At 40.1% G+C, this 24,600-nt stretch overlaps 2 protein-coding genes across 5 annotated transcripts in view; one reads left to right on the forward strand and one right to left on the reverse strand.

Annotated features, from left to right (window-relative positions):
- Window positions 1–1,056: 1,056 nt before the first annotated feature.
- Window positions 1,057–12,046, reverse strand: zgc:163098 (uncharacterized protein LOC100037380 homolog). Of its 4 annotated transcripts, none has more exons than XM_062432647.1 (24): window positions 11,953–12,046; window positions 10,344–10,428; window positions 10,034–10,148; window positions 9,450–9,559; window positions 9,206–9,273; window positions 9,014–9,120; window positions 8,655–8,719; window positions 8,408–8,573; window positions 8,090–8,289; window positions 6,586–6,629; window positions 5,203–5,307; window positions 5,039–5,105; window positions 4,724–4,896; window positions 4,474–4,636; window positions 4,309–4,388; window positions 4,123–4,210; window positions 3,899–4,027; window positions 3,554–3,743; window positions 3,199–3,279; window positions 2,843–2,906; window positions 2,597–2,747; window positions 2,280–2,390; window positions 1,294–1,472; window positions 1,057–1,197 (listed from the first exon to the last, which is right to left on the reverse strand). In XM_062432647.1, the coding sequence occupies exons 2-24, from the start codon at window positions 10,419–10,421 to the stop codon at window positions 1,077–1,079; spliced, it is 2,655 nt and encodes an 884-aa protein (XP_062288631.1). In that variant the 5' UTR covers window positions 10,422–10,428; window positions 11,953–12,046; the 3' UTR covers window positions 1,057–1,076. The 4 variants fall into 4 exon arrangements, with proteins under 4 accessions (XP_062288631.1, XP_062288633.1, XP_062288634.1 ...); XM_062432649.1 differs by having other exon boundaries at window positions 11,931–12,036; XM_062432650.1 differs by having other exon boundaries at window positions 11,979–12,022.
- A 2,257-nt stretch (window positions 12,047–14,303) lies between these two features.
- The window catches only part of lrch2 (leucine-rich repeats and calponin homology (CH) domain containing 2), a 37,964-nt gene continuing 27,667 nt past the window's right edge, over window positions 14,304–24,600 (forward strand). Inside the window, exons 1-6 of the mRNA XM_062433070.1 lie at window positions 14,304–14,631; window positions 22,759–22,903; window positions 23,170–23,296; window positions 23,393–23,498; window positions 23,781–23,917; window positions 24,048–24,178. Of these exons, the coding sequence (XP_062289054.1) occupies window positions 14,304–14,631; window positions 22,759–22,903; window positions 23,170–23,296; window positions 23,393–23,498; window positions 23,781–23,917; window positions 24,048–24,178 (974 nt within the window). The remainder of the gene's footprint in view (window positions 14,632–22,758; window positions 22,904–23,169; window positions 23,297–23,392; window positions 23,499–23,780; window positions 23,918–24,047; window positions 24,179–24,600) is intronic.

The following is a 24,600-nucleotide window of genomic DNA, read 5'->3' on the forward strand; positions in this document are numbered from 1 at the left end:
GACAGGGTGTGATTCTCTGTCATATTTCTATTTTTTATCTTTAATACCAAGCTACTGTGAATGGCTTGGCATTTGCAAGAGCCGGAAATGCCAAGTGTATACGGTATGAGTGGAAACTAAACCTGTTCGGATTTGTGTAAATTTACAGCTGTATGGTCAAGACTCGTATAGTTAGAAGGCTACTTGTAATAGTATGAGCACCTTACTAGTTTCTTTCGCTCCCACATTTCAGAAGTGCAAGACACTGTCCTCACTGTAAGTCACACATTTTATTGTGTCTTGTGTGTTAAGAACTGTAACCACATGTCTTGAAAACAAGGTGATTTGAAATATCATTTACCAATTATTTGTGCCTATAAATTCTAGATTAATTTTCTAAATTCTTCAACTTCTCAAGATTTCCTCTAAAATAAGAAACTTTCAGCTGATGACGGCAAACCTTCGGTACAGGTAGTCTGTATATGGTTACTAATGATTAGGGCTGGGTATCTTAACTTCTCTTTCTGAAACAATACTGGCTCTTCAGTACTTTTTATACATTTTTCTTTGATCAATGAAAGCACATTTCATTCTCTAAAAGGACTGTAAATTTACTGTATAACATTGCATATCTACTGCTTTTGTAAACAGAACCAAATGATGCTCTATTAATGTCCTCAATAAAAATGAATGCTTGTTGATAACCTTCTTTAACTTTGAAAAAAGAAAAAAAAAATCAATCAGTGACACCAGAGAAGCAGTTAAAATATGTTGATACCTGGCCCTACCAATCATGTCCTCCACCTCTGGGAGAGAAACATACTCATTTATCACCAACAGTGATTTATTTAGTGTCTGAGCTTTGCAGCAACATTTCTGTCATCATTTTAAAAACAAACATTAAAACAAAAATATATATAATTAGTTACAGTGTTCAAACTTTATCATACAAAAGAGTGCTGAATCCTGCCTGGATACTTTTAAGTTGGGACCAAGAAAACAAAGCACTGTAGGACAGAGAGGTGCATTGTGTAACCCCTGGACAGCTGCGGGCTAATGCAGCACAGTAATGTATGGCGAGGTCCAGGGTTGAGAAGTCAGTGTTTACTCTTCTTTGTCTTCTTGTGGGAGCGATGCGGTGAACGTGACCTGGACTTCCGTGCCTTCCGGTCTGGAGATGGTGATCGGGACCGTTTGGACCATTTGGGAGACTTTGTCCTGTTGAATGGGTAGATCATATGACAACAGATTGACTTTGACAATAACAATCAGGATAAATACACTGAAACTACAGAAACATCTCATGGCACTTGCTTTAAGGGAGAGATGCTCCTCGATTGTCGTGTCTGCTCATCAGAATCTCTGCTATGTCCTCGTCTTCGTTCCCCGTCCTCACTTCTTTTGCTCCTCTCTTTGCCTTTTCTGTCATCCTTCGATCTGTCTTTAGACTTCGGTGTCGATCTCTCGTTCTTTTCTTCATCATTTTCAAACTCCTGTGGTGGACGATAAAACATTCCAATGTACCGAGATGCAAAACACATGATTATTAGTCTGCAAGTTCTCCACAAGAGGGAGGGAGCTATTTGTTCATTGTCAGACCAGCTGCACACATGCCAACCTGTTCCACCAGTATACGTAGACACATCAATGTTGCGACCTACAGGCAAAGAACGTAGCTGCTGTTGTTGTGTCTGAGAGTTGAGGCTAAAGATTTTTATTTTTGATAGATGCCGTTTTCTCTGTGTTAGTGAAACCACTATTAGCACCATGCAGGTGTCCCCTCTAACCTATAAACCCCTGGACGTTTTTCTAAGTTCTCCAAACTAACTGAGGGAAGAACACACGCTGGCACTTTGAGCAGTATCACCTGTGTCTTCTGCACTTCGGTTAACAAAACGTCAATTTTGCACATTTAAAATGTAAAATACACACCTTACACACTACGGCTGTAGGTACAGCAGATTGGACAGGATCTGTGGGTCTGCTACGCCTGTGACCCTGCAGTTGCACACTGCCTGGGCCTAGCTTAGGGTGCTTTGCATCAGTTTTGCTTTTTTTTTTCTTTTTCTTTTTTACTGTGCCAAGTGATTACTGTCATAGACTAATTTTGATGTACTAATAAGACGCACTTTTGTAAATGTTGCTCCCATACAGTTTGTGATTAAAGAAATATTTCTCTTACAGATCAGTGGTGGCTGCATTCTTACTTTAGAGTCTCCTCCCTGTATAATACTTGGTGGGAAACTGTAAATAACTGCTGTAATAACTCAAGATAAAACAAACAACCATACAGAACCAACCTTCTGTAACAGTTTGTTCCTGTAGTGTGCCACCTGTTGTTGAATGCTCATCCCAGACTTCCTCTGCCTCTTTCCAGATTCCAGCTCATCTTGAAACTTCATAACCTTCACCTGCATCAGAGACATCTGATGAGTTCTGCATATTTGTTTTGAAATGGTTGAAGTTGCTACCATAGGCAGAAGCCAACTATGGTGTCAAATGTGAACTGTTTTATGTATAATAGAATATGGAAATACTATATATGTTTGTGTGAAAGTAAACAGTTTTTAGCAAATCTACTGCACAAGAAGATATATTGTCGGGGTTGTGCACTGACCTCCAGCTCTCTCAACCTTTTCCTTTTGCTCTCTGACATTTGAAAACTTCTGAGGGAGCTCTGGAAGTCTGCACTGTCATATTTGGACAAACTGCAGGAGTCATCACTGGTGTCACTGTCTGAGTCCTCATCTCCATCCTGTGAGTTGACACTGTTGCCAGGAGGGAGAGGACAACTATGAATTTTATGACTTTCCTTCCAATTTGACAGTTAGTGTCTTCTGTGTATGCTTTTCACATTACCTACCTCACATTCACTTCATCCTCGCTGCCAGGCTCGACCACAGTGTCCCACTTAGACTCAGTGTTGGCTGAGAGAGAAGACAGAGAAAGGAGAAAGATGAGCATGATTATAGGTGGCAGAAGGCATTATAACCTGTGTAGTGCTGCAAGTAATGATTATTTTCATTACAAATGATCAAATATCAATCGCTTTGTCTAGAAAATGTGCAAAAAGAGTGAAAAATGTCTGACTGTTTCCCAAAGCCCAAGCGGACGTCCTCAATCTAAGTCAATAACCCAAAGTAATTTAGTTTACTAAACTAAATAAACCCTAAAATATTAAATATATAGAAGCTGAAATCAGATAATTTTGACTGTCACCTTGAGAAAATGTTGCAGTATCACCTGTCTTCTCCCACTTAGACAAAGGCACTCTGGAGTGAGGAACGCTGCTGTCATCCACTGAAGGGAAAAAAACACAGCTGGGTCAGAGCGATCTATTAAATGCTTGCAGTCACACCATTTTTATAACCCTGATTTTTTCAAATTATGGTTTAAGTTTGTTTTTTAGTGATGCTTATGAATACATCAATTCTTCATCCAGATATTCTGTCCTCATGGAGATCAGAGTATTGATCTAAGACACTTGGACGGAGTTGGGCAGCTAAGCGCTGACGGGGGACAGGAAACTGGACTTCTGGTTGAAAGATGTCCCTTTGATCTGTGTCGGACTCACAGGGCATTCCGTCAATGTCGTCTATGGCGGCTCCTAAAGGAACACCATCTATGTCGTCAACAGGGACTCCATCCAGAGGGTCCCATCCCAGGGGGCAGCCATCCAGGTCTTCCGCAGAAGCTCTGTCCAAAGGTAACCCATCTATAAGTGAGCTGTCCATTGGCGCACCGTCGAGATCAGAGGGTACTTCCTATGAGAAAAAGGAGAAGTGGAGGTATATTTGTTAGCACACCTGGATTTCAACTTTTCAAATTATTTTTCAATACAAACAGATGTCCAACTTGTAGAAATGCCATCAGAAAAATTGAATTACATCTGTAATACTATAATAAATATTCAGCTCACCTCCACCGCCTCTATCCTCTCCTCCCTTACTTTGGCAAAGCCCAGGAAGATGTTTTGAAGGTGGATTAGATAAGGCTCCGGGTATATAGCCCAGTCCTCCCATGCTCTAAAACAACTCATAACCTTTTGCTGAGGAGAAAAGACAAAGACATGTTGTTGCTCTGTTTATTTTGGGTGTGTGTGTGTGGGATTTCTTTAAGTGAGGCCATGAAAGACATGATTACCTTAAATTGTTCAGCCTGTAGCCTGGCTTGTATGTTTTTGTGCGCTGCATTAAGATCTCCAAATATCTGCATTAGCTTTGTTTCAAAACTGAGGAGACAGACACACAGACACTTTAAGACTGTCAGATGGAAAATAAATAAAACATGATACAAGTTTTAAAGCTGAACAGAGGGATGATCTCTTACTATTTACGATAATATGAGGCACCGGCTACTTTGGCACACGAATTGTGCAAGATGTCTGACACGAGGTACAATCTGGCAATCTGTTAGAGGTAAATAATGAAGTGAGTGAAATCAGCCATGCTCTACATATACATACAGTGTAACTTTATTAATTTAAAGACTTGCCTTCTTCTGCAGGGGCGTCTGAAGCAATGAAAAAGACTCAGTGATGTGTGCCACCACTTCCTCTGCTGCGTCTGCTCGCTCGAGACAAAACAGCATGGCATTGGCGATATCTTCTCTGCTTGGGGTGAGCTCTTTAAGCAGCGTCTCCAGTCTCTGTCTGTGCCTGAATGGAAGCAATAGAAGAATAACTGGTGTCATTTAGTTCATATAAAGTTACAAACATAAATGTCACTATGTCAGACAAACTTACTCTGCTCTGAGCTGTCCTTTCTTCACCTCCTCCTCCTCAGGGGAAGCTTCCTCCTCCACTTCTGCCTTCTCTTCACCTCTCTGTGAGTAGTTGTTTAGGACAGGGGGTCTCCATATGGAGCCCCCCCGAAACATGCGAAAATCTGTGGTCCTCCACTCGGTCAGGGACTCTCCCTGTAGTTCGAGTGAGGGACAAGTACATGGAAAATCACACACAATTGCACTGCTGTTTTATTTTCATGGAGTAAAACAATTGATATGAAAGAGTTAAATCAGGAGGACCTTAACAAAGCTTCCACATTCAGTAAAGACATACCTGGAGGACAGTAAATAGTTTCCAGCGATAGTACACGTGATCTTGACTTTTGTTGTCAAAAAGAAACCTGAGACAGTAAAGAGTGAGCACATTAATACGGTATGTACCCGCCAAGGCCACTTGCGGGTACAACACATAACCAGGTGCAGCAATACAGTACGTACCTGTAATCAGGGTTGTTTTTTTCCTTGTTCATTATCATGGCTTCAAAAACGGGCCCTTCACGCACCACAAACTCTATCATTCTGTGAATGAGGAATAATAAATTCCTGCAGGGAAAGAGAGTATATCAGGCCAGTGTTTGTGTCAAAACCCTCAGTGCACTCGTCTCTCTGACTGTCAGTTACAGTGTGAGATCTCTATTACCTCTTTAACTGAACTAGTGGCCCATGCAAACTGCAGACTCGCTGTTACATTGAATGCAGCTGACTCTGTTAGGTTGGCTCTGATCCAGTTGAAGGCTGAGACTTGGCTAGTTTACTGTAACAGTGTCACTGTATGTCGGAGAATTCACTGTTGGTCATAATAAGGTGTCAGACTATAGCACACCCCACTGTACAAAACTGCATAGTCACCAGCACCAACGTTGAAGAGAGACTGTGACAGCATACTTTAATATTCCTGGGTCACTGTGCACATGAAAGGGGTAAAAGGAATCACACTGCAACAAGAGGCAATAGCCATTCACAAGCACTCAACAGTTGCAAAGCCCCAATCCAAAGTGTAGGTTTGGCTATTTTACCTTGTTTGATTGTCGAGAAGGTTCAAACCACAGAGCTCACATATTTTACTGAATTCAGAGGCCAGTTTTTATTAAGATTTTTGAGATAACAGCCACCATTTGTTTTGCAAATTCAGTCAATAATTAGATCAATACATGGTCCACGTATACTAAATCAGAATTTGTAGTTGCAGTGAATTGGGGCTTCATGCCTGAAACCTCTCAGCACTGTATTTCCATGCAGTGTTGCTGATTGTGAGTCAGATCTACCACTGCTGTTACACTTTTTCTATTTCTCACTGCTTTAGCCTCGAGAACTACGTCTGAGATCATCTGGCTCGGGTTAACGTTACATCTATCTGCCTTCTAGCTGTATCGGTCTGCAGTGTCTCAGCCAACCCACGGGAAACCCTGGGTTCAAAGATGTCGGTATAAAAATCAATGGCTCTAAAAGTAATATACAAAGTATCACTATTCACTTTTCACAATAACACCCTTAATATTAGGGAGGAAACAGCATAAATATTCTGTATTTGAAAAAACTAGAGGGAGAAAATACAAGTGTCTACATTATTAGTAGTATTTGCATTCACTGTATGTAAATTAGAGGACATGGTGACTTTTAACATTCACAGTCCTAAATTGCAGATGTCAGAATATCCACTGACATTTGTTGCAACACCACAAAGTGTTTTAATGCAGTTACTGCTCTGGGACTTTCTGCCTGAATCTCTCATCCTGCATGGACACAAGCGCACCACAGCCTCCGTCCTATAACACTTGTGTTATAACAGCTGGTCAGTTGTAGTAAGAAGAGTGTGTGTACCTTTCGGTTGGGATAACCACTTTGACTACGGCTTCGGACAGAGTCTGTTTGTGAAGTCAAATCAAATAGTAAAAATAGTAAAAAAGTGAGTATTTGTACAGATGAAACACTGCAGGATACATACAGCATAGAAAACGACGATAGCATTCATAGTCAGTGAAATGGGGGAGAGGGGTGACACAGCTTACTCCAACTACTGACACTAATCCATCTAACAGATTTAAGAGATACACATGTGGATAATCACTTTAAATACAAACTCTTGTTACGTTAATTGTGCTTTTCCAGATCTCTTCATTCTCTAACATGACACTACACAGACGACGTGATGAATCAAGTGAATGAACAAACATGCAACATAATCAGTGATTCTCAACTTTTTACAATGACAGATGACAAAATGACAGTTTGGCTTGTTCAACATGGATTAAAGCTGCCCTGTGGAGTTTTCTGTAAACAAACAACAATTATGTGTTCACATTATGTGTATCCCTGAGGTCTGACAAATGCGCTGAATGCATTTCCATCCACATGAAACATTTGCAAAGCTGTATTTGATTTCAGAATTCTAAACCCTGCGTTGTTCACATCTGTATTCACTAGCTTTGCCATCTTCTTCTTCACTGCCTTTGCTGACACATTGCTGCATTTCTCATACTTTACATCCACCTGTAAATCAGTGGAAATGTGTAAAATCATAGATATACAGTACCAGTCAAAGGTTTGGACATACTTTCTCATTCAAAAGAATGGGAAGCTGTGTCCAAACTATTGACTGGTACTATACATGTAGAAGATACCACATCCAGGCTGTGGTAGCCTTATTATAAGACAGACAGACAATACTTCTAAAATGATTACAAAATGTAGGCTAAACTTTAATTTATTGTAGTAATATTGGCCTATTGTTACTTTTCATTAAACATATGTATTTTGGTAGCATAATTTGTTTAATCAACACAGTATTGTATTACAAATAAATGTCTGGTATTTAGTGACAATGCAAACTGCTGGAAAACTAATTGATTCAATTTATTGAGTTATGATGGCTGCAAGTGGATGGACCTTTTCCCACAATATACTTGTATGTACAGTATATCTATGTGTTGCAAGACTGTATTTCATGTCCTCTGTGTGCATGTGTGAATCCACTCAAAACAAAACTGCCTCCGTGGGCTGCTAGAGATCAGAAACTCCACAAGGTGACTTTAATTCTTGATTCCCTGAATCAGTCACAACCCTGCTGCAGTCTGAAATGACCGTACTGTAATCCAGCTGAACAAAAAGGCCAAATGATAAAGTTTCACTGTTTGTACACTTTTCTAAAAATAAGAATGAAAAAATTAGCATATGGAAAACCTTCTCTTTTACAGGCTGTAATTCTTACTCTTGTACAATAACCTCACCAGCCTAGAGCTGTCAAAACCCATTACTTGTCATTTAAATATATGTGCAAACAAAAAAAAGGTCATGCAGACACTCCAGAGAAGAGAGGCAATGTTACCTTGTCAAGCTCCCCTTTAGACATGCCCAGCGGCTTGGTGAAGTCATTACGGAAGCGATCCCTTGGCTGAGCATTGAAAGGCAGACCAGATGGGGGTGGTGGCGTGGCCCTCACCCCCACCGGTGTGTAGAGAGGCTGAGGTGGAATGCGAGCTGGTTTACCCCATCCCAGCTTCATTTCAAACCCCATAATCACTTTACCTATGATATAAAACACAATCCCACAATCAAAGTCAGTGTGACGGCCTACAATAAGAGTCATTTATTCGATCAACCTGTTACTGCAGCCTGTAAATGGAGCCTGTAGAGTTAACTGTACCATCAAGTGCAGCCAAAGCTCTCTCTGCATCTTTCCGTGTCATGAAAGCCACAAAGGCTCTGTTGGAAGTCCGGCAGCGCTCCTCGTCTGTTCGGGGCCACATTATCTTCACACTGGCCAGGGGACCATACTTACCAAACTCTTTGCAGAGCAACTCCTCGTTCATCTGAAAAATAATAAAAATGAACTGTGATTAAATGTACATCTATGCTGTGCTGAGCCAATCAAAATCAGTCTGCGGCGTTACCTTTGGGCTAATGCAGCTAATGTAGAGGTTAGTGGTGGTTGGCACTGTTAAGTCATCATAAAGGGCTGTAGGAAAAAACAGGATTGATGTCAGCATGACTAAAAGTAGCCGTTTAGCAAAACTTTAAAGTCTTAAGGAGCAGGGCTGAACAGTGACTGTTTTAAGTACCATCTTTTAAACACTTGATCACCATTAAATTATCCAAAGGCACTTACAAACACTTAAAAATGTTCATTTAAATATGTTAAGCTACAGGTTCTCCATGCAAGGACATCCAGGTTATTTCCTATGGTCTGGCTGATGATTTGGATATTTTATGCTGTTCAAATCTTCAATAAAACAGATAATGAACTACTTACTTGATCGTCCTGATAAGGGTATGTCCACATCTCCATACCCTCCCCCTCCTCCTCCAACAGGGTCATTTTTCTTCCTTTTGTGTCTTTCCTCTCGCTCTTCTTGTATTCTGCATTTTACACATTAAAAAAAAAGAAAAAAAGTTATCAACAGCCTGAACTGAAACATGATTATCAAGCTGTAAAAATACTTACAGCTTAAGTTCTTCTTTAAAGAGTTCAAGGTTACTCTTCTTCTTTTCTTCCGTCTTTCTTTTAAAACTCTGTTAATCAAACAGGACGCCATTGTAGTTATTCTTACAACTGACTGATTGTACATGTAATTCACAGGGTTTCCACATTTTAAGATCTTACTTTGAATAGTAAGTGTAAAAGGTAAGTTTGCATTTTTAGCGAATTCAGTAATTCTGCTCGCACAAACATTAAAGTATAAACTTACAGACTTTTTGTTTTCAGCAGACGATGCTGATGAGACATGCTGGGACACAGGGACAAACTTTGAGGCAGGACGATACAGCTTATTTTTCTTGACCTCTGCTGCTTCCTCCTCTGCAAAAAGTAGAACAATCCCTTAACACTGACAATCCAACAATAGATGAGGAATGCTAACTCAAATTCAGGTAATAGTAATATAAGACAGACTGGCCTCAGGTCAAGATCGAGTCTCAGTCCTGTTGCTATGTTTGAGGTTAAAACTTAAAAGACAGGGATATCTTTATGTGTAACACTAATTTTAAGAACTGAAAGAGACCTATTTTTTAAACTAAAGTGATAGTGGACTGCTGATTACAGCATTTCATTAAACCATTAAAATGATACACTGAAAAATTAAAATGGTGAACTATTCGACCCCTGAGCCAGCCTGATGTTCTCTAATACTTATTGTTAGGTCTCCAAAGACGTCTGGGTCATTAGGTTCAACATTACTGGAACAGACTATTCATATCAAATCATAATTAATTTTTTGTTCAGACATTTCCAGCCAAAAACAGGAGTGTAAAAGATGAAGTCTCAGCCCCTGACCTTTAGTTGCATTCACGATACCCCCACGCACAAAGGTTTTCACTCTGCTTTTCTCACTCGATGTCTCAAATGATGCCAAGAATTCTTCAAAAACTTCTGCTGCTTTTTCTTCTTCCTGGAAAGTCATGCACATGTTCAAGTATTTATTTTACTCCTTCACTTTGTTCACTGTCAATCAATTCAGAATTTTAAGATGGGTAAATACTAATATGTTAACCCATCCTAGACTGCTAGATTCTCTTTTTGGATAAACAAATCCGAAACGAGCTAAAAATCATAATCAAAAGTGGTACATCCCAGACCTCCTTACCTTCTTCTTGAGCTCTTCTTGTTCTTTTTTTGTTAGTGTTTTGACTGGAGTGACAGGTTTTCCCTTTCGGTCTGCCATGCTCAAACTGCAAAACAAAAAAAAAGAGGAAAGTGGAAAGTTAAATGTCAAATTTTTTAATTATAATACAATTTAATAGTATTTTTTAAATGACTGACAAATAGTGTTCAATCAATGACATAATCTCCTTTTTTTCATTATTTTACCTCAAACAGCCTGACTTGTTATCACTATTCCAACCCAACCTAGTATGATCTTATCCCACAATAGCTGTCCTCATGCCCTTAGACGGAATCATTTTGTCAATTTGATGTTCAAATTACTGTTACTCTGTTACTTATATTCTGTATCTTTGTCTCCTTTAAATAGGGTGCACAAACTGAGGGAGAACAATAAAGAATAGGGCGCCTCCTTCTTCTTCTGAGGCACAGGGCAGGAAAAAGCAGCACATGTTTGTCACAACCATTTTCTACAAATAAATATTTACTTATTTATGGAGCTGAAATAAGTAGATTAATTGATCAACAGAAAATACATTGCCAACTATTTTATTATTAATGAATTGTTACTTTCTTTCTTTTTTAAAGAAAAAATGCCCAAATTCTTTGGCTCCAGCTTCTTAAACAGACATATTTTCTGGTTTCTTTAGTCCTCTGTGATAGTACACTGAATATCTTTGGGTTGTGGACTGTTGGTCGTGACAAAACAAGACATTTTAGGTTGCATCTCAGGCTTTGGGAAACAATATATGTTTTATCATTGATTACAGATGAATCTGTACTGAAAATAATTATTTGCTGCAGCACTACTTATTTCCATCACTTATGACCTCTCATTTTCTGGGAACTGGTTGATCCAAAACACCAGCATACATTATGAAATTATGTCACTACAGCCTCACTCCCTCCCCCCTCCCACCTGCTTCCACCACCCCCTTTTGTTTTTCATAAGTTGAGATGTAGCTGAATGAAAGCATCTGCTCAGACAATGTGAAAATATTAGCGACGAGCCAAAAATAAAATGATTAAATAATTAAACATGTCAAAACAAAATCCGTTGCTATTCATAGCTGACATCCACTAGAAACTGTTGAAACATCAGAGAGCTCGGTTTGTCATGACAATTACACCAGCCAAACACATAAGCTTCAACACATATTGATAATATTACTTGGAGACTATCCTGAATTCCCTCGCACTGCAAAATGAACACATCCACACTTTAAGTCCATGTTTACCACAAACAGTGTTTAAAAGGCCTGCTATTAAACCTCAACTATCTCCTCACTCTGCTAACGTTAGCTAACATTAATGTTTAGCTTAGCTGACTGTCGATATGTAAAACTAACCCAGCCTTCACCTTTATATATTGAACATATATTTCCCCGTCAGATATACTCCTGATAATGTCTCCTACGGATGCAAAAAGCTATCTGTTACCGTGCACATCTGCTAACTGTGGCTGCCATACAGACAGTGAAGCTAACAGGACTGTCTAATAACGCTTTCTAAGCAGCGACTGACGGCACAGGAGATTATTAAACAACACTGCATGCACACAGCTTCATACCTTAGCTAAAGCTGTAACTTACAATGTGTGTAAGTGCTATTGCTTCACCATTTTGGTTGCGACGACCACTGATTTCTATCACAACATCAGAGGCGAGATTCCCGACTGGAGCCCAGTGAAGAGCTTCTTCTTCTCCGCTGTTTTTTTAAGGCAGACTGGACGCTACAATGGCGTGCTGCTGCCTTCTACTGTTTGTTATTAATGGTCCTTTTTTTTTTTTTTTTTTTACCTGTTATTTATATTTTGTTATTAGTCCAGTACAGTACAGGGTCTGTCTCTATCTGGGCTCATACATATTTATGAATGGAATGGAAATCTGTCCTTTTCTTTGGTGAAGTCTCTGTCTGCTGTGTTTGTGTGCGGTGGTGTCTGCCAGATAGCTTCTTGTAAAGTACACAGTTGAATTATGTCAATAAACAATACAAATACTAACTGCTATAAATCAGTTATCACCAGTAGTTGTCAGTGCATCATGTCAACCTTGCTGAAAGTATTGTAGTCTAATACAACAGTCCTGCAGTAAATTCTCACTTCATGAAGGTTATAATGTTCAGTTTTTGTTGAAAGTGTTTTCAGAGAGGCATTAAATAAACTGTCTGGTCATTTTGGAGGCTGTTTGGAGCTGTTTGGGATACTGTTGAATTATATTTCATTATACAGAGAGGTGTTTTCTGTTATTTAGCTTCACCTCATTAGTGTAATGGGGTGGACACAAGATTAGAAATCCCTGTCCGTATGTTGCAGTACATTTCAACAGTAGTACAATCTGGCACCTTTAAAATGATCATAGATTTGAAACAACACTGAAAAAACCCCAAAACAACTATGCAACATATTCATATTCTACCATGTCATATCAGAAATGTCAACTCAGTAGCTAGTTCATTATTAGTAGTAATAGTAGTCTGGTTTAATTATTAGTCTGGTATAATTGTGAATTTGGCAATTGACAGACAATTTATGGCCAACTCTTTTTTTTTTCCAAGAATAAAATGCCACACTCTTCTTGTTCCAGCCTCTCAAATGTTTCTTTAGTTTCTTTAGTGCTCATTTAGAGTAAAGTGAATATTTTTAAGCTGTGGACTGTTGGAGGGGACAAAACAAGAGATTTGAGGTTGCGGCAAGGGCTTTGGGTAATGGCAATAAACATTTCCACAATTTTATAGAGATCAGCATGACATGTTATAGAACAAACAACTAATCCATTCAAGAAGATATTCAACAGATGAATCAATAATGAAAATAATCCTCAGCTGCAGCCCTTAAAACTACAATGCAAATATTTTCAACATAAGCTTTTTAGTGGCGAAACAAATTCATAGAGATCATTTTGAAAAATGTGGAAATACAAATGTAGAATGAAGCCATCCCCATCATATACAACCATGACTTTAATAAAACGTGAACAAAAATGAGCACACAGAGCACCAACTAAGAGTGATTTTTCCCTGCAGGGAAAACATAGTTTCAACCAATGAAATGTAAGTTGTTGTAAACTTCCGTGCTTCACTGCAGAGAGGCTCAGTGCTTGAGTTCAGGAACTGCCATAGGTAATAGGTATTAATTATCACAGGGATGACCTGAGGGGCAGTTGATTGTGTCTACCAGAGATGCATATAATATTTGAAACATGGGCTGACTAGAAAGACACAGGAGCATTTGGGATGCCTTGGTGTATATAGGCAGATGATGGGTGCTTGGGCTGGCCAGAGGGGCATTTTGGTTATTTTAGTGGTCTTTTGCTGTGGTGTTAGAGGGATAACTTAAATGTTCTATTGTGACACAGGCATATCCTGCTCAAATGAAGCTGCTTTAGAAGTTATCACAGTACGGTTCTGTATAATCATTTTTCTTCATGTAGCTTCCATTCTTCAGTCAGCCCATTGCTAATCTCTCATCAGCAGCAGCAGTAAGCACAAGATGATAAATCATAATTGATACACAGTGGAAAAAAGGTCAGTAATGACTCTAAGCGTGCTGCACATTTTAAAAATATATCTAATGCAACATGTTTGGTTGTAAAATGTAGGGCGTGCACCAATATATCAGAAAGATATGCACCACATGACACTTCTTTAAACATCTGACAGTGTCTCTAGATTCGATATTTCTCACAGTGATTAATCATAGCTGTTTAAATTAGTCAATAGTCAATAGGATTGCATGAAGGGCCCCTGCCCCCTGCGTGCTGCACTGGGGCCCCTGCTGGGATTTGGGTATATTAGCAGGTGGAGGAAGAGTAAAAGCCTAAAATGGCCACCATACCCTCCTCACCATCACCATCACTACCATCATCACCAGCAGCAGCAGCAGCAGCACTACCTCAGAAGCCCATCCCCTAGCGTCAGTCCGGGGAATGCACCCTGGATGCGCATGGGCGGAGAGTCTGCCGCTGTGCGCTGTTATTATTGTAAGAGAGTAATTTCTTTTTTTTCTTTTTTTTTTTACACGAAAATGGCGTCTAGTCAGGGAGGTGTGGGAGCTGTCACTGCTCTACAAAGCCATCACTACGCTAGCGGACCTCACTGGAGCCCGGGCATCAGCCAGTACCAGCACCACCAGCAGCAGCAGCACCACACGGCCCGCAGCCTGGACCGGGCTCTGGAGGATGCCGTGTGCTCGGGGATACTGAACCTGAGCGGGAGGAAGCTGAGGGAGTACCCGGGGATGAGCTACGATCTGACCGATACAACACAAGCAGGTGGGTTGACTGTGCATGCTCAGACTCTGGGAAAACTAGGAGTCAGTCCAAATGTGCTTTAAATAAAAATAAAAATCCTGCTCTTGGAATAAAGTGAATGCAGTAGCCTTTATTCCCGTATTGGATTTTAGTCTGGTTTCACAGCCGCGAATAAACATGTAGGTGACAGTATTTTAAAGGGCTATACCGTCTATTGACCCGGCTGCTGTAAACGCACAAATATAGCCTGGTTTTAATCACTGTCCACTCGGGCTCATATATGACACCAGTTTACTGCACAAGGGGTCTGCTGCTGTTGTATGGATGTTTTGATCGACGCCAATAGCTTTCAATACACCCCCCTCCTCCTCCCCTTCCACTCTAACCCCCCTCAACTGAGACACATGAATGAGACGGCAGGCGCACCCATGAAGGCAGGCGCTGTGCAGCGGTTTGCACACCGAGCTGCAGTCTGCTGGAACTGAATATGAATGAACCGAGAGGCCAGTAGTAAAGTCGTGCTTGTCCAATATCATTTGTGATGAGCATGTGATATAGGTACATGCCATTTTTTTCATTTTCGGCAAAACCAGACAAAAGATGTAGGGTACTTGCAGCCCCCCCTCTTCCTGCCTGCATGGGTGCATATGCCCATACAGCCCCATAATCTGTCAGAGAGGAGGAAGACATTGGTGTGCTTTTGCTTTCATAATGATAGATCTTGGGTTTCTGTGGGTTTCTGCAAGAAGTAGCCTATCCTTATTGTGTATTGTTTCATGTACTCATGTGAGTCAGTAGGTCAGTATTAGGCTCACGTTTTCTGGACTCTGTTATCAGGATCAGGTCTTACATACTAATTTGTGTGTCGGTTAAGAAGAAAAGGGCTTGTCTACCTTTTATGCATGAAGCTCTGTTCCAGGGAATCACGTGTCGGAGGATTTTATGTGGTTGTTAGTATGAAACGCACATTTTTAACATCTAGGTGGACAGTTCAAACTGGTCATTCATAATTCTAGGGGACCTTCTGAGCCATTACCACGGGTGGTTTCTGTAGGAGATGCTGGATCTTAGAATGATAGTAGTTTCCTCTGACATGTCCATATACCATATGGTGTTAGTCTTTGTCATGTGAAGCTCATGGCAGGGCGCTCGTTTGTTGGAAAATCCTTACCCCAAGGGATTTATGTTTTCTGCCAAAAGACATCTTCATATCCAAGACAGTTTTTTCAACCATGTGTCATATTAATAAAAATAATCTAATTATGACATCTTTATTTCAACACTAATCCATAGACCAACTTATGAGTTTTGATAGCTGTCATTATTGAGCAAATACTTGACATGTCCCGTCTTGATTGTCATGTTACTCAGCCAGTGTTCTAGTGTTTGATATCATATTGTGTTATTTTAAATTTGCTTCAACAGGAAATAGTCTTGATGAGCAAAGGCTGTAAATCTTTTGCATGAGTTGCTTTTCAGGGGCGAGACAGACACACCAGGAAGCTATTGTGCACTATTTCTGGACTGCCGGTCTGAATGCACGTACGCTTGTTACGATGTTCTGCCAAAATGATCGGCTTGTCTCTATCAAAATCAAGACTGTCCAGATTTATGTACATCTCTGCCTGTAGGTTTTTGAAATAACTGCTGTTATTGTGAGGGTACGTTATAAAGAACTGATAGTAATCAAAAGAAGATATGAGCATACATTTCTGTCACTTTCACAGAGACGAATCCATTGACTGTGGATGCTGCAGTCTTTTCACTTTTTGTTTCACGTCTTCATTTCAATGCCTTGAGTAAAAGGTGTGACGGAGGAAAGTCTCACTTTCAAATGTGCAATAAGAGATCAACACCTCACAACAACACACTTTACATCAACTGTGGCACAATCTGTCGTGAAAAGGAACAACGCACAGTACAGACTTTACGTTTCTGTGAAAGCCTGCAGGATGGATCTCATCAGTAACCTTTCAAATAGAATAAAAAGAAAGCTCATTCAGATTTAATCAGGCAACGATTCCTGAGATGAAGACAATTTTACAATTTAAAAACAGTTCTTTCTTAGTGTGTTATTACAATATCAATCAATCGATTAAATTGCTGATTTAAGAACTGAAATAGGGTTTTTACACAGAGCAGGGTCTATCTGAGTGGCCTCCATTTGACTAAACAGCAGCAGAAGGCTCCAGTGTGTGTCGAGAAAGAGAAAGAGAGAGGCCTGCTCACACTAGGGTGTCTGTTTGCAGTGTGTTACTGGCAGTTTGTCTCCAGTCAGTTTGTTTTCTCATGGGAAAGCATAAGGGCTCTGAGCTGACGCCCTGACCTTGGAGAGGGGCTGGGGAGCAGTGCATCAAACTGGGCAGATGTTCAGGTTTCTATCCCAGCATGCCCCTGCCTGCCATTATCTTATCCCAGAGGGTACAAACCCACACACATGTTAGACAGTGCGAGGTGCCTCCACTGCAGCAGTATACAGTGTGTGCTTACACATGTGCATTTTTCTCAAACACAGTGTGTCAGATGCTGTGCTGTATGTGTGGTAGCTCAGGATGAAACCTTTTAAACAAATGTTGCAGATATTTTAAAACAACAGGTTTTTCTGGTTTCTTAGAGAACATAATGATTTATTTACAGTATACTTTGGAATATGGAGGAGATTGTGGTTTTAGTTTCTTTTATGACTGCAGCACAGTTGAAGACTGCACAGAATGTGTCATCACGTTACATATCTCTCGCCTTCTTGTATCCTCTGTGAAATGTTTGGCGTTATATTTAACAGCCAAATACAGTTCCGAAAAGAACGTGAGGTCAAAGAGTGGTAAACAAGTGTGATGTGTGCCTGCCAGCTGAGGGTGCATTCAGTAGTGATTTGACAGCCAAAAACAAACCACAAGCCGAAAGATTTGCTATGTTTGTTAAGTGAATGTGTGTTCTGTGTGTCTACACTGCTACAAATTTGTCTCCAATCCAGAGCCAATTTGAACAGGTGGCAAAAATAATACTGCACATCTTATTTGAGTATATGTGACTTGCAGAGATAATACCTCACACTGTAAGAATGCATCTTTGTTGGCACATTCTTGAGAAGTTTGGTCCTCTAGGACAGCTCGTGAAGGACAGTCTCCACAAGGACACAACTATCAACCATTTAATAATCAACCAGTGTACTCACTGTAATCATCACGGCCCATTACAGTGCAAGCACACTGCAGGTCAACTCAATTATAAGGACATAGGCTTGGCAAACACAACAGAGTGCTAGACTGTGCTACTCATGCTCAGTGATCCGCCCTACTGAAAATCAAATGAAATACTCCTAGTGTCATTATAAACCTTGTCCTGTCTTTCCCTGTGTCATGGCGAATCTTTTAGGGGTAGCAGGCATTGCTGGTTGGCTACTCAAAAAATACAAACACTGTCCCCCCCAAAAAACCTTTTTCACTAGAGAGATACCATATAGGTTCAAGTGATTTTAAGTGATAAAACAACCTGAAAAAAGTAAATCACAAATCCGGTTTACTGTTTCTTCCCTCAGGGCAGCTTGTTGTAAATGTGTCTGTGCATGTCTAGACAAGTCACATGCATACCTGTCAGCAAAAAATGCCTTATCACATCAATGACAAATATTTGGATAGTGAATATAAACTTCCAAGAAAAATAATGATTGGGAATAACACGTCTTATAATCTTTCCCACAGTTGTATTGTATTGAGAATGAATTATTTGTTATTTTTGCTTGAGTACATCATTCTGATCACATAATAGCATAACAGTATGCTGAATGATTTACTGTCTGTTGCTTACTGGAGATTTTTTCTGAGAGTGGGATTTTTTTCTGGATTAATCAATCAATAATTTAGGCTATATAATATCCAAAAAATAAGGATAAATGCTCATATTAGTGATATTACATCTTTAATTGATTATTTTGTCTGAACAACAGTTAAAAACATTTAAAAACAAATAAACTGCACGTCCTCACATTAGAAAAGTATGAACCAGCATGCATTTGTACTTCAACGTTCAAGTTATATTCAGTAAGTTATATTGTATATAATAAGTCTCCTAATGACATGATGAAATCTCGTGTGTCATATAATGTTGGCTTTGCTATTTTTAATGTCATCCTATTTCAAAGCCTGGTTTGATCAGATCAGAAGATTGTAGCGACATTTCACATATGTGACTTTGTTCATCGGTGGTTAGTCGTGGTGACAAAGTAAGCGTACAGCCTACTGCTTCAATTTTTTTGATACAGAATACGAGTGAAACAATTATGATTTTTGATTTCATTCCATTTAGTCAGCACATGTAAGGGTGAAAGATGAAGGGAGCATGAAAAATATGTGTGAAACAAATATTCTGTAGAAATATATTACTCGCCAAAACAATTTGTAATTTGTAGTTATCACTCTGCTTTTCACTTCCCTTTTACATAACAAACCCCTGGGCCACACCTCACACAGAGCAGTCCACCCATTCACTCGATCACTGTCCGCCAGCTCACCCGTAGGCTGCACACCCCTGGTATGATCCCCGCCCAAACAGATTGATGCCAACGATTAGGTGACAGTCAGATTAGACCTCACAAAAAGACACTAGCCTCAGTTGTGATGCCTCATTGCCCCACTTATAATTGCCGAAATGGCCCATTCAAACTTGATGAGGAATCCTAGCAAGGCATCAACCGTCGTTGATTGACCTGAATTCATGACTGGACAAACACACCTGCAGAACGTGACTGCTTGCCCTGAGCATCCAGCAGATCCTTTGCGCCAGACACTGTGGCGACATCTGCAGCAGGGTGAAATTAATTAACCCTAATTAATCGTGTTTTTACTTTCCTTGTTTTCATTAAATTGAACCTTGTAACAAAGCTGTCCAAGAGCTAAAGTTAAGATCTTTAGAATTGCAGTAAAGTATTGTGGTGTTTGCAGTTTTTGATGTGTGTTGTAGACATTAAGTGATATGTTTGCTTTCTTTGATGCCAGGTTGAACTTTTTAATTTCTTTTTTTTTTCTATTACTATTTCCTGTTCCAAATCCCTATGCAGCCACTGGCAGCAGAGAGAAAAAGACATTAGTCTGCTATTTGATTCAGCACTCAGCAGGATATCTATTAGTATAGAGTTTGCTGTGTCACAGGAAGACAAAAAGCCAGACATCATCTGCACAACCAACGTAAATGAATGGATTGCTGATTTAGCGTGAGGGTGCAGTGGAGTGGAGCCTTGGCGAAGGGTCTCGTCTGCCTGGCGGGCCCCGTCCTGCGGGAGCTCTGGCCAACCGGCAGGTTTGATAAAAGGCCCGCTGTGGGCCGCAGATGGCTCATGGAGAAGGAGGGTGAAGGGGATGGAGGATGGACAGGCTTACAAAGACTGCCTCCACCCCCTCACATCAACCATCGACCCACATGATTCCTCTGCTACAGAAGAATCCCCAGTTGTGGGGCTGCAGGGAGGTATACAGCTGGGTTACAGCACCAAGCCTCAGGGAGAGGCAGAATTTACTCTTAATGGAAAATGAGTACACCCTGTGACCTCAGCTTTGTTCTTTCCCCATGTGGTAATTTCTGTTTCCCCTAACCTCTCGACTGCTTTTCCCTGTGTGCTCTGACTGTCTCATGGTCTACCTCTCACTTCTGCTTATTGGCTGCTGTCAGAGTTCAGACCACAGCTACAGAGCGAGGCCTGTCTGGTCTATTGTTGGTCATTTAAGGCTTGTCAGAAACGAGAGTCTATTTAAATGCACAATGCTCACATTGAGAGTTATCATGTCTCAGGGAGTGACACTTTGGTATCTACATAGAAATATTAAAATGTTATATTTGAATAAAAGCAACTGAAATTACATTTTGTGTGTTCTTCATGCTAATTTATCCACACACTCCTCTTACCAGTTGGACACAGTGTGCCTGTAAAGCCCATTCAAGTCACATATAGCTTAATTCTTTAATTAAGGGTGGTAGCTATATAGAATGTAATTGCATGTATTTAGGGCGTGGAGGTGCAGTAGTGTTCGCCTTTCTAGAAGTATAGATGAGGCACTTCAGTTAGGTGGGACAGAATAATTGAAAGCTCTGTATGTTTATCTGGTGCTGTGCAGCTCCTCACATAGGTCTCTAATTATTGTGTCACCCTGAGATAACTCAGGGTGATAACAGGATCCTCCACATACACACAAACACGCACAGACACACACACACACACACACACACACACACACACACACACACACACACACACACACACACACACACACACACACACACACACCAATTTGCATCAGCTGAATCAATATGTGTCTGAAGGTGAATTCTGAACAATGCAAGGTACTCTTTACATATATTGCTCTCATAGATATTCATGTATCTGCATGTTTCCTGTTCAAATACCCTTTTAGTCGGGGTTTATTTAATTTGAACACACAGAGAGAAACAGATAAGACAGAGACTTGTGCATGCACGTGTGTGTGTGCAATGAAAAGTCTTGAGCTGCTTGGGCTGTGTGAGTGATTCAGAAACCCTGAGGGAGAATGTGTCCTAACTCAGACCCTGCATGATCCACACAGATAAGGTGAACCTCCAGAGTGAGCATGGGTCTGGCTGATGACACAGATTGTAATTTAGTGCATGATATATATATATATATATATATATAATAATAGTGTACATATATATATATATATATATATATATATCAATTATTAGGTCTAACCATTCACTTGTACACAATATATATAAGATGAGCCCTTCCCATTTTAGAGACTTGATGACATTTTCCCAAAATATTCATGTATTTGATTTGATTGACCCTATAATCAACCCTTAAGGAAAAAATGCATTTGTAGTCCTGCTGCGTCTAAGAATTGCAAAATCATCAATATGTTACTTGCTTTTTCTGGATCTATCTAATGCTTTCTGGAAGTAATGAGCGCTTAAGCGTAGCTAAACTGTAGACTAGCGGCTGTGTGGGCTTATGGACATTGACGTATTTTATGATACAACTGTAGATAACTTCAAAATTTGTCATGGTTGTGTAAATGGGAAAATGCTGAATGAGAACATTGAGTGATGAACCTAACCATCAGAATCCATTCTCTTCTTTGACTGCCATGAGCAAGAAATCTGGCATCTAAATATTTTTTCATACAAGGCAGATGCAGATAGGAGGGTGTGCTCATATTCATTGAGTGGAACAGGGTTTGCATTTCAATTTTTGTTGGGAAATATAGGCAGCTGCTCTTAGCTGATTAATGCATAGCTGAGATTTTGCAGTAGTAAAGCAGAGCACATGAGATATAGCGGGTCTGTACTAACATCTTTAACTACAGTTTGTCCTTTATTGATTCAGCATGGAGCAATTTTACCTCTTTAAGAAAACTTAAATGCAATCAATAATAGGAGAATCTTAACAGAAGGATTCCACATTTTTCAACACATTAGTACTCTCAATCTTTATTATCAGTTTTTCACAGAATAGAGCAAAAATACATTAACTTAAAATAATTTTCCTGATCTCATAATTTCTATCTCGTTTGCCATCATCAATTTGTCCAATATTTTGGTTTATGATCAAATACTTCACAAAACTAATGAAATTCATATAAAATAATTCATAATGATCAAGCTCAGAAAGATAAATCAAATCAAAGAAGAGCTAGACGTTTTTCATGAATTATTCTAAACTATCCAGTGGCATAGAAAACATACCACTCTTCAGTACAAAAAGTAGCCCAACTCTGTCTTTTTGAACATTTTGGTGGTTGTCTTGTGTTACTCGCAAATGATCATTGAACAAAAACAAAAGATGAGTGAGCTCAAACACTTTCCACCCATTCATACAAACTAAATCCATTACTAGGCCACTTCCAGTCAGATCGATAATGGAAATACTGAGATATTTCACTGCCAGTAGCACTCAAATCATTGAGGCCCAAGACTCTGTTGTAATCTTAGACCAGTGTTCAATAAAGAAGTGCACTGCCCACTGCTCCATCAAAGAGACATATTGATCAGTCTCAAGCATTTTGTTTTGCATGCCTCAAGCAAACAAAATGGGCAATACCCAGATTTCCAAAAATTCTAATGTCTGTGTCATGGGTGTGTCCAAAGTGCACATATTTCATCAGCGTCTGTGTCTTGCAGATCTGTCCAAGAACCGTCTCACAGAAATCCCTCCAGAGGTGTGTCTCTTCGCCCCCCTCGAGTCTCTCAACCTCTACCACAACTGCATCAAGTGCATCCCAGAAGCCATTATCAATCTGCAGATGCTGACTTATCTTGATATCAGGTGGGTCACTGCTCAGATCACACTGTTGTCAGTTTTGCTTTGCCTGTATATTTTTCAGCATATGGGACTGTGTTCAGTGTTCCTGTTCCCCTTTCACTTCACTGACAGGGCAAAAACACTCACATGAAAGAGAGGGATTTCCTCTTTTGCCCAAACACCATATGCTCACTGCTACATGCACATTACGTGACACAGAAAAAACTTGACAGAGCATGACAATTGTGTGCTACTCTCAATGTATGTCAATATTTTGTCTTTCTCTACAGTCGAAATCTCTTATCAGTTTTGCCAAAATACCTGTTCAACCTCCCCCTCAAAGTTCTGCTTGTGAGCAACAACAAGCTGGTGTCCATCCCCGAGGAGATCGGCAAGGCCAAAGAGTTGATGGAACTGGTAAGCAGTGTGTACAGTATGTGTCAAAGCATATAAACTTCTGCGGATTGTATTGCCCAAATAATCCCATCTCCTACACTCTGTCTCCCCCTGCAGGATGTGAGCTGTAATGAGATCCAGGTGCTGCCAGCTCAGGTGGGGAGACTTGTAGCCTTACGAGAACTCAACATCAGGAAGAATTGTCTTCACATGCTGCCTGACGGTCAGTCCATCACTCTTTGTTTTTTCTCAGTGTGTTCGTCAGAGATGCCCCCCCCATGATTGATTTTGGTTAACATTTTTGGCAAGCACCCTTCTCCTCTGCCTGCCAAGAATCACACTTCAGAAGTGCAGTACAAAATTAAGACCCTTTATAGAGTGTTAAAAAAAGTTTGCATCAACGTATAAAAGCATTCACTTCATTCCTGATTGCATGTTCAAAGTATAAATGTACCACATTCAACAAAAGCTATTTATACAACTCTTCTCTTTTTTGTCCTTGCAGAGTTGGCTGACTTGCCTCTCATTCGACTTGACTTCTCCTGCAATAAGATCACAGAGATTCCTCCAGCCTACAGGAAACTCAGGCAACTGCAGCACATCATCCTAGACAACAATCCTATGCAGTCTCCACCCGCACAGGTATGTCCATACATTTATGTGATTACATGTTGTTTGAACCTGGTACAATTACCCCACAGTGGACAGATGTATATGTCTCTCTTTCTTGTGGTTACAACAAACTCCTTTTGTGTTTTATTTGTTGTTTCAGATTTGTCTTAAGGGCAATGTGCACATATTCAAGTACCTGAACATCCAGGCATGTCGGATGGATAAGAAACCGGACACTCTGGATCTTCCCTCCCTCGGCAAACGTTGCCTTCCACAGCCGCTTACAGATAGGTACTAACACATTTCCCGAAATATTGTTTAATCACAAAGTGGCACATAATACATGTATTTATCATTTCCATTTCATTTCCATGTCTCATGTTTGTGCAGTTAGTATAATGATGCATTGCATTGACTTTCATTCATTGTGGACAGCCTAACCCCAACCTTTATCCTAAGCTTAATGATAACCAATTCATGCTTAACCCTAACGTTAACCTGGACCTCATAAATGACCACTCATTAGAACAGGGCTTTGGTCCTCATGAGAACTAGTGGTCCTGTCAAGGTTGGTATAGGGAATAGGTACCAAGGAGGTTACAAAAATCATCACAACTCTGTAATTTACGATTTTAAAAGCTTTGTGACCTCTCAAAATAAAGAAAAAAACTCCTAGGAGAGGAAGACAGGGTATATCTAGCTTCCTAATATGT

The sequence above is a fragment of the Scomber scombrus genome, chromosome 14 (genome assembly GCF_963691925.1).
Source record: "Scomber scombrus chromosome 14, fScoSco1.1, whole genome shotgun sequence".
In the NCBI taxonomy this organism is placed as follows: Eukaryota; Metazoa; Chordata; class Actinopteri; order Scombriformes; family Scombridae; genus Scomber; species Scomber scombrus.